We start from the raw sequence: 9787 nt of genomic DNA on the forward strand, positions 1-9787 counted from the left end.
CTATTAAAGTTACCTAAACAAATAGAAAAAAAGATTTTTTAATCCCTAAACTCTTGAAATTAGATCAAATAAAATATCAAATCTTCTTTGCCAATTAAAGGTTTCAAATAATGTCATGTAAATTATTTAAATTTAAAAATATAAGATACAAAATTATTTTTTTCTTTAACACGGTTTACATTGAAATCATAGAAAAAAATATATTAAATTAGAAGGACCATAAGAGATTATAATCTTAAACTAAAAAACATAGTACCTAAAGGAAAACAATTTTTAAACGCTTATGCTTATTTCAAGGGTGAGTATAATCATCAGACTTGATGCAACAGAAAAAATAAAATTATTTATTTATTTATAAGCTTTGGAATTTAAAATTTCTCTTTACATATAGTTATTTATTTCATGATTCTTTTATTTGTACATAAATATTTTAATTGAAAATAAAAAATTTCATCTCATCAAATTATTTGGAAAAGAATATATTTGATCAAATTTCAAAAAATAAAATTACTAAAAAAAAGATTTTATTATTAGATTCAGTATTAAAACTTTTAGTGAGTACATTTAACATACTTAAAACCTCGAGGAAAAAAAATTAATGAACATTACTAATTTAAAGGATGTTTGAGAATATAGTAGTGATTACTTTTTAAAATGTTTTTTATTTCAAAACATATAAAAATAATATTTTTTATTTTAAAAAAAATATTTTTGATATCAACACAACAAAACAATTTAAAAATATTAAAACTATATTAATTTAAAAAAATATAAAAAAATTATAATATTTTTTAAAAACACTTTCCGACCACAATCCCAAACACGGCTTTACTTTCCTACCGGTCCGGTCATTTATGTCCGCTCTGGAGAGGGTGTTGCAGACCAACAAAAAAAATTTCTCCTCAATTTCCTCTCCATTTTCATGTCTCCCTCACCTTCCTAACAAAAAAATATCACATTCCCCAAAATTCTTTCCTTCCCTTTTCTTCCCCGACAATTTTTGCTCTCCCAAACACATCGTTAATTAGCTCAGGGGAATATTCTATACAACCTGCAGCAAGGGGCATTTGTCAATCACTACTAGTTATGCATAGATTATTCTTTTCCAGTGTAATTGGTTAAATCAGCACTGTATTTATCCGGCCAAAAGGGCAAAAGGTTGTCAAAAGGAATTCCATTACATTACAGGAGATTACAGTAATAACACAATAATATTAGCCCTTTCCAACAAATGGGTTACAATCAATCAAATCAATGCCAAAATAAAAATATCATTCCCAGTGAAACAAGTGTAAAGAAAATACCAATCAGCAGGAGTCTTCATCTCAAGATGAGTCTCATCTCCCTCAGGCTGATCCAAATTCCGTGAACCACTTCTCATGCTTCTCGATATCTGATGGGGAAACACTGCGCTGAACCTTCCGCAAGGCTTCTTCAAAATCACACATTGCAACAGGATCGTTTGAAATCTCATCCTTAGGCATGTTCTTAATTTCATCTCGTGTCTTGCCCGCTATCTTTCGCCTCATCCCATTTAAAGAAGCATCTCTGCAAACATTAGTTAGATCATCTCCACTGTATCCATCTGTCCTGCGAGCAACCTCATCAATGTTGACATCAGTGGACACCTGTACAATAACAATGTTAATCGATGTGTACTCTTTATGGTTGCTCCACGCTTCACATTGAAGGCATCAAATGGACTCGCATGGTTGAGATTGTCATTTACAGGGAACCTTGGTAACAACACTGAACAGCAAAATAAGGGAATAGAAACAAACCCAAGAACCAACTTGAGCTCTACAGAAATCAAGGATCTTATTCCTGGAAAGCAAACTTCAGGTATGTTTAGGATTGTGGTAATGGTTGCAGTTCAAAGTGCTTTTCGTTAGAAATGCATCAAAATGATGTTTTTTTATTTTTTAAAAATCATTTTTGAGATCAGCATATTAAAACGATCTGAAAACATTAAATAAAATAGCAAAAAAACAAAAAAAAAATGAAATTTGAGGGAATGCAGTTTCGCGTTCCCAAAAGGACTCTTTATATATTTTGAATGAAATGACAGTAGATCACACAGACAGAATGAGTTTGTCATGCAACCAAACAAGTATAAGAGTGCAGATCATATGATCAAGAAATTATATATTAAGCCATTTTATAACCGAGGAATTATTGAAAATCATCACAATGGCTTCATAGTATCAATGCTGTTGCATGAAATTATGAAGATATATCAAATATGCTCTATTGAATGTGTAGCTCTATGTTCTAAATGCTAAATCCATGTTTAGGTAACATATGTGTTATGAATTATGACCCAAAGTTAAATCCATGTTTAGGTACCATGCGTTATGAGTTATGACCCAAAGTCAAAAGCATCCAAATGAGTAGCCTACAGACATTGATCGGAAGTTCTTGCAATAAATCTACAATGGCTAATCAATGTGCACCTTCTGGCACAGTGCTCTCTCTCCTAACATCCCAATGTCTGGCTAATCGAGGTTACCTAACAACAGCCTCACAAAATTTACAAATGACAGATAATGCAGCCCTTTCATTCAACTCTTTGTTATCCACAACAATTGACTGGATTTGGTACCATAGACATGTGAATCAGGCTAACTATTTGTATGATTCGTATTTTTCTTATATCCTCTTTACTCCTTCATTCAAAAAAAAAACCAAACTAGAAACTAAAAACTGTCACTTATGAATAATTCAAATTGGAATCATGCAGAACCCTACTCAGCTATTGTCCACTTCCAGTTTCCATTTGCCACCTTATGCCGCTTAGCATGGCAGTTTAACCTCAACGTTCGCTCAATTACATAGTTTATTATTAAGTGAAGGAATTTCCATCAAACCATCATATAGATTTTGATTACATGCTCAATTACATGGTTTATTATCAAGTGAAGGAATTTCCTTCAAACAATCATACAGTTGTTTACTACATAAAATGAAATGAGCAAATTCCATGTTACAGTTTATTCCTACTTTTAGAGAGATATTTGCCTACTCTCGCAAAAAGTAATGTTGTTCGAAAGAATTATTTACACAATTGTCATTATTCTTAAAAGGAAAGGGGAACAAAACAAAGGAAAGGGCTAAAGGTATCATAGATCAATACCACCAGCTGACAAAGTGAAGTGCGGCCTAACAATAACAGCACAAAGAATGATTTACCTTGATCCAGGCTCTGTATTATATACCATGAATCAAAGTGGATGAAGACCTTAATCTAATAACACTGCAAAATACAATATCAATTGGCACAATCAATTTACCTCGACAGTTTTCAAATTGATCCTAATAAGCTCCTTACGACTCTCAAAATTTGGAAGTGGAATATATATACGCTTTTCCAACCTCCTCCTGCATTGCATTTACGTCACATAAGAGAAAACCAGAGTAATGAGGATGCTGTATAACATCTTGGACAGATTGCCATTTAGGATAGATCTTAGAATTCCAGAATGCAAGAAAATCTCAAAAATATTTACGAGAAGACAATGAACAAACCTCAGTGCTTCATCTATATCCCAAGGAAAGTTAGTAGCAGCCAAAACCATCACTATTTTCCGACTGCCATCTTCGCCAGTGGAACTATTGTTTACACCATCTACCTGAACCAGAAGTTCAGATTTCACCCTTCGAGATGATTCATGTTCCCCTGAAGCCCTGAAGAATTGAAGTCATACAAAACCAGATTCAATCTTAATGATGGAAAAAAAATGAGTTGAACAATCAGTTCATACACAGCAGAGCAAACAACTTCAAGAATCTGAATTCATGAGCAGGAAGAGATCTCTGTGTGTGGGCGCACGTGGGCGTGTGTGTGTGGGAGAGAGAGAGAGAGAGAAAGAGAGAGACTATAGGTGTATTAACGATTCAAATTAGAATTTATACATCAACTTCCCATACTTGCGACATATACAGAGCACATCAAATTTTAATGCAGATTAAAATGCCTATCATGATAAAAGATTTAGGGATATAGCATGCAATCATAGTGTACTGAAACTTTGACCTTCATGAGAATGGATGATAAACTCACCCCCTAGCATTGCATAGAGAATCAATCTCATCAATGAAAATTGTACTTGGTGCATAAGCTCGTGCTAGATCAAACAAGCACCGAACCATCCGTTCACTCTCCCCACGCCATTTTGAAGCTAATGTAGCAGATGAAACATTGAAAAATGTTGTACCACACTCAGTAGCAACAGCTTTAGCAAGTAGCGTCTTCCCAGTACCAGGAGGGCCAAACATAAGAACGCCTTTCCAAGGTCTCCTGATTCCCTGCCCACAAAAAATATAATTAAGACAAGAAATGAAAAGGCCTGTAACATTAGCTAGACCAAGGATATATGTTGATAAAAACATATTTCAGCATATGGTAAGATATCATCTCAATTCCAAAAAATACATGATGTGCAGAATTTATAACATAAAGAACCTAGAAACACCACATGATGAGAAAGCAAACTACAATTATAATTCAGCTTCAACCATGTAAGAATACCTGGAAATATTCAGGCATCCACAAAGGAAGGACAACAGCTTCCTCTAGAAGTCTTTTTGCTTCACTGAGTCCTGCAACATCATCCCATCTTACACCAGGAGTAGTTTCCAAGACATCCCTTTCAAGCATCTCAGCCAAGTCAGGATCTGGTCCCTCATATTGTGGCCTCCTCTTTCCATCTTCAGCATCTCCATTCTAGCAATTGCACTTGCAAATAAGTTCACATGATGAACACAAATCTAGACATGAAACAAATATAATAAAGTATAATTCACATCATATTTATTACTAGGAAACTTATGTTAAATCACTATTTGTGACACCAAATGACAAGAGTAATATAGACTAAACATTCCACAAATAGTTTAAAAAAATTGAAAAGCAAAAAAGAAAAGAACCCCATGAAAAGGTGTCGGTGCAATCCATCTGATTATATAAAATAAGAATATTCTACAAATTAGCAAATATAGGGCCTATAACTTTCTTCATAATTCCAACATTACTATGTTGTTCTCCATAACCACATGCATTCTGTTTGTGATGTCATCAAACAGGTCTTCATTTACCACCTGAACAATGTTGCCATGATTATTCCAGCTATCTAGCAGTTAAATCCTATAAAAAAACACGGCAACCCCCTTCTTTCTTATCAATATCCAGCAAACAACCTAATATGGATATGCACATGACATGACTAATAAGAATTGAATACACATAACAAGTACAGAAGAACTAAAAGAATATGCTTTGACTCCTGGGTCCTGGGAGAGAAAAAAGGCAATAATTATATCAAAAAAGAGGATCATGAGACTGTTTTCATTCAAATTTACATTTCCCCCACTGGAACTCAATTGAGAAGGTTGAAAAGGAGAGGTTTGAGTGGAAAACAGGTTTCTATTAACCCCACTTTCTTGTTACATTTCCATCCCCAAGCAAATATGGTTTTTCTTCCCTCCTCTATCACCTAATCATTCTATTAAAGAGTCATAACAAGGGTAAATACATTGAAATCAAAACTAAACTTGTTTGACAAAATATAAAGTTGAAAAGGGAGAATTTGTGGACATCTGCAATGCTAATATCTGAGAAACATTTGAAAGACAAACTCCTGTTAGGATAAAACCAAACAGAATACAGTCACATGTACTTTTCTTTTTCGTTTTCATTTTAGATAAATAAAATAAAATTTATTACAGTGATGGAAGAGAATAATTTACAAAAAGAGAATAAGACAACCTCCCAAATAACAAAAAGAAACAGTAATCTAGTTCAAAATAATAAAGCACTCCAATTCATTTGTATATCTGCTAAAGAAGTGCCTTCAAAATCATGACACTACAATGAAGCCAAGAAGCATATCCTATCGCACAACAGCTTCTTTAACAAGAGATGGTAATTAAAAATCCTCTCATTCCTCTCCATCCAAATGCGCCAAATGATAGCACTGACAGCACATCGCTATAAAATGTCATGATCTTTCTGCCTTCCAAAACCCACAAAATAAAACCTCTTCCACTCCCCTCGAAAAAATCCAAGATTCATTACTAAATTCAAAATCTTACTTAAGAGAAAGATCTAAAGACTATCCAAACAGAAGCAAAACAAAAGGACAACAAAAGAATTCAGCCAATTCTATTCTACCACAGGTATTGTTTCCTGCTTGCCAATATTTGTCATTTGCATCGAGTATATTAGCACCATAGAAATTCCAATATATATATATTGAGTTTCTACACGACAAAATGCATTTCCAGATGCTAGAACCATAAATTTTGACATCCAATTAACATAAATTTAAGCTGGGGCAAAAGAATTCGCAAACTCCAAAGCAGACTATGCCAGCAAAGGCAAACACTATTTCACTTTTTTTTTAGAATAAATAGTGAAGAATGCTGCAAATACTTGTACCACCATGGACAGGAGACAACTTACAGCTGAGTCTCCTCTTCCAGATTTTCCAGTGCCCGTGCCAGTGCCTTTCTTTCCAGTTGTCGACGCTCTGACTCCCGAATTCACCCTACTTGAAGCAGCGGTCTTGGCACCACGTCCAGTGGTACCCGTCCTAGTGGAAGCACCACGAGCCCAGGCCCCATCTTGTGGCGACTTCCTTAAACCTACTTGGGAAGCTCTAGTGGGTCTCCTGCTGGTAGTGTCCCGACTGGGCGGCCTCCAAACATCAGGATCATCGATGGGCGCGGCAGAGGAAGTAGGGTACTCATCTAATGGCTGGAAAACAAAGGAGGATTTAGCATGAATGGGGGGAGAAGCAACGCGCCTGGCAGCAGGAGCTTCCTTAAAAGCCCTTCTCTCAGCATCCAATTGTTTTACAATTTCAGTCTCCTCTGAAAGGGATTTCTTCAGATTCATCCATTTTGTACGAATTAAAGGGTCGTCAAGCGTCGTTAGATGCCTGAGAAAAATAAACATTATTAATTTAGATCCAAACAACTATTTATAAGCAGAAGCAGAAAGAGATAGAGCATGTGTGTGTGGGTTTAGATACTTGTTGATCTGAGCAATGGCACCATCGAAGAAGATAATGGAAGTGTCATAGAGGCCTTCAAGAGCATATTCTCTTGCCAATTTCAAGTGATCTTGTAAGCCACTTAGCGCCGCCGTTGCTGGTGAACTCCCACTCCCCACCATGTTTGCTTTCTCACAATAGAATCCCTAATTTCTAGCCTTTCATTACCTCTCGACTCCAGGCTCCGGCTAGTTTGGGGGGTTGATCTCAATGAAAATTACAGGATTGACCTTGCTTGCTTGCTTCCCTCTTCTTCTTGTAGTTCTACTGTGTGTGTTTGGTGTGTTGAGTCTTTCTAGTCCTGGTGAAGTAACAACTTTGTGTCGTGTGTGGTTTACGGCGGAGGAGGAGGAGGATCCTGGGATATGTGGACTGCTAAAAGATTTTTTTTCTATTATTATGGATACAAGAAACGGTGACGTTTCTTGTAAATTAAGTGTAGGTTTGTTTATTACAAATAAAATGGGACAGTAGAGTCCGGGCCTCTCTCTCTTTTGTATTGAAGGCAAGCATGCAATGGTTATGATGTCATGTTTCACTACGGACACCCTCACGGACTTGCACAGTGAATTATAAATTTGCCTTTTATTGACAAATTCAAATAACTTAGTTTCGGGGGCAATATAGTTTTTCTATTATATATATTTATTATTATAAAATTGAATAGAAGTAAATTAGTATTTTCTTTTTGCACTCAAATATACTTAAAAAGCAAATTTTAAATAACTGTTGTGTAGGGGTATTTTTTTTAATTTTCAATTTAAATAACTCATTAAAATGTCTAAATTACTTTTTAAGTCAAAATCATGCAGTTGTTGTCTAGGGCTTTTTTTTATTTTCAAGTTAAGTAAAGGTCAGTTTGGTCTTTTAATACATTTAAAAAAATTAAAAAATAAAAAGTTGTTAGCATATATGAGTGGAAGGAGCCCAACTTTTCTAGCGACAAGTGTGAGCTCCTCCAACGGCTAAACACCATCTTTTATGGTGGCATTCAGAACAGCTCATCAAGGTCTTTTCAGCGGGTGGTGTATGCCAATGTTCGACCACTAGCATGGTTTTGGTGGATTTTTTTCTTTTCGTCCCTCATTTGTCTCTTTTCTTCTTGAAAAAATACAAAGGTTTTCTTTTTATTTATGTTTTCAATTTGGTACTTACTATTTTTATTGCTATTTGTTTTGCTTTTTATGCTTGTTGAAGCTTTTTTTTCAATTTCATCCCTAAGCATTTTATTCCATTTAATTTTTGTATTCGATTTGACCAACGTTCTTTTGATTGCAATTTTTTTAATTCCTATCTTGATTTATTTATGTTTTTTAATTTTTTCCCTCAACATTTTATTTGATTTAATTTTTGTATTCAATTTTGGTCCTCATTCTTTTTATTGATATTTTTTTATCCTTTTCTTTCTTCATTTATGTTTTTTAATTTTATCCCTTAATATTTTATTTCATTTATTTTTTGTATTCAATTTTGATCCTCATTCGTTTTATTGCTATTTTTTTATCACTTTCCTAATTTTTTATTTTTCAATTTAATCCTTGATTATTTTCTTTCATTTAATTTTCATACCAGATTTGATCCTCATTATTTTATTGTTATTTATTTTATTTTTTATTTTTTGATGATTAAGAATTTTGCTTTGTTATTTTATAACAAATTTGATCCTCATATCCCAAATTGTGAGTTTGCCAAGTTAACTCATGTTAAATCGAGTTTTTTTTTGTTTTTTTTAATTGATTTTTTTAATTTTATCATTTGATATTAGAGTATTGGGCCTTTAGTTTTGTATTATTTTTTTTTTGCTTTCTTTTCAATAAGGTTATCTCGAGTCACGAGTTAGTTAAGTTAACCTGAGTTAACTCTAGTTTTTTTATATATATTTTCTTATTGATTTAACTTTGGTTTTTTTTTCTAGATTCTTTTTTAACTTTCTTTTATCACAGTCTCGTATCGTATGTTGTTGGTTAGTCAATGTAATCTAGATTGACTTGGGTTTTTTTTCTAACATTTTTTTTTCTAAAATTAATTTTTTTTATCTTTTGACATTTGGTTATTGGACCTTGAACTTTGTGATTTTTTCTGCCTTTCTTTCTATAAGTCTATCACATGTCACAAGATAGTTAAGTTAACTCGGGTTAACTCAGCTTTTTTTAATGTTTCTTTTTTATTTAGCTTTGGTCTTTTTTTCTAGGCTTTTTTAAAAATTTTATTTTTTAACATGATTTCATATCACGGGTCACGGGTTAGTCGAGTTAACTCAGTTTTTTTTATGTTTTTTTAATTTTTTTTAATTTCATCATTTTACATTAGGTTATTAGGTTTTGAACTTTGTGAAATTTCCAAAAAAAAAAATTAATCAATAAAATAACTCAAAATAAAAGGAATTGCAATTATAAGAATGAAGATCAAATTCAACAAAAAATAAATTAAAATCAAATGATTAGGGATTAAATCAAAAAATAAAATCCAATCAGAAAAAAGATCAAAAGCAAAATAAATAGAAAAAAAAAAGGCTCCAGTCCATCGTGAGGGTGGTGCAAGGCTTCAGACACCACTCTAGAAGGCGACTTGTGACCACTGGGAGGCACCGCATGCACCTCCTGAAGGGCACCAACACCTTCCACTTCTTTTTTTTATCAAAATACCAGAACACCCTTAACCTCACACAATGACACAATAATTACAAAAAAAAATTGAGGCCAAAAAACCAAAAATGTCCCTTAACCTTAGGAAAA

At 33.5% G+C, this 9787-nt stretch overlaps 1 protein-coding gene across 1 annotated transcript; it reads right to left on the bottom strand.

The window, feature by feature from the left end:
* Positions 1-1114: 1114 nt before the first annotated feature.
* LOC133701700 (katanin p60 ATPase-containing subunit A1-like) lies at positions 1115-7516 on the bottom strand. Its single transcript, XM_062125724.1, has 7 exons — positions 7032-7516; positions 6461-6938; positions 4529-4723; positions 4061-4305; positions 3526-3684; positions 3291-3378; positions 1115-1628 (listed from the first exon to the last, which is right to left on the bottom strand). The coding sequence occupies exons 1-7, from the start codon at positions 7172-7174 to the stop codon at positions 1347-1349; spliced, it is 1590 nt and encodes a 529-aa protein (XP_061981708.1). The 5' UTR covers positions 7175-7516; the 3' UTR covers positions 1115-1346.
* Between the last annotated feature and the right edge of the window lie 2271 nt (positions 7517-9787).

This window comes from Populus nigra, chromosome 8 (genome assembly GCF_951802175.1).
Source record: "Populus nigra chromosome 8, ddPopNigr1.1, whole genome shotgun sequence".
Taxonomy (NCBI): domain Eukaryota; kingdom Viridiplantae; phylum Streptophyta; class Magnoliopsida; order Malpighiales; family Salicaceae; genus Populus; species Populus nigra.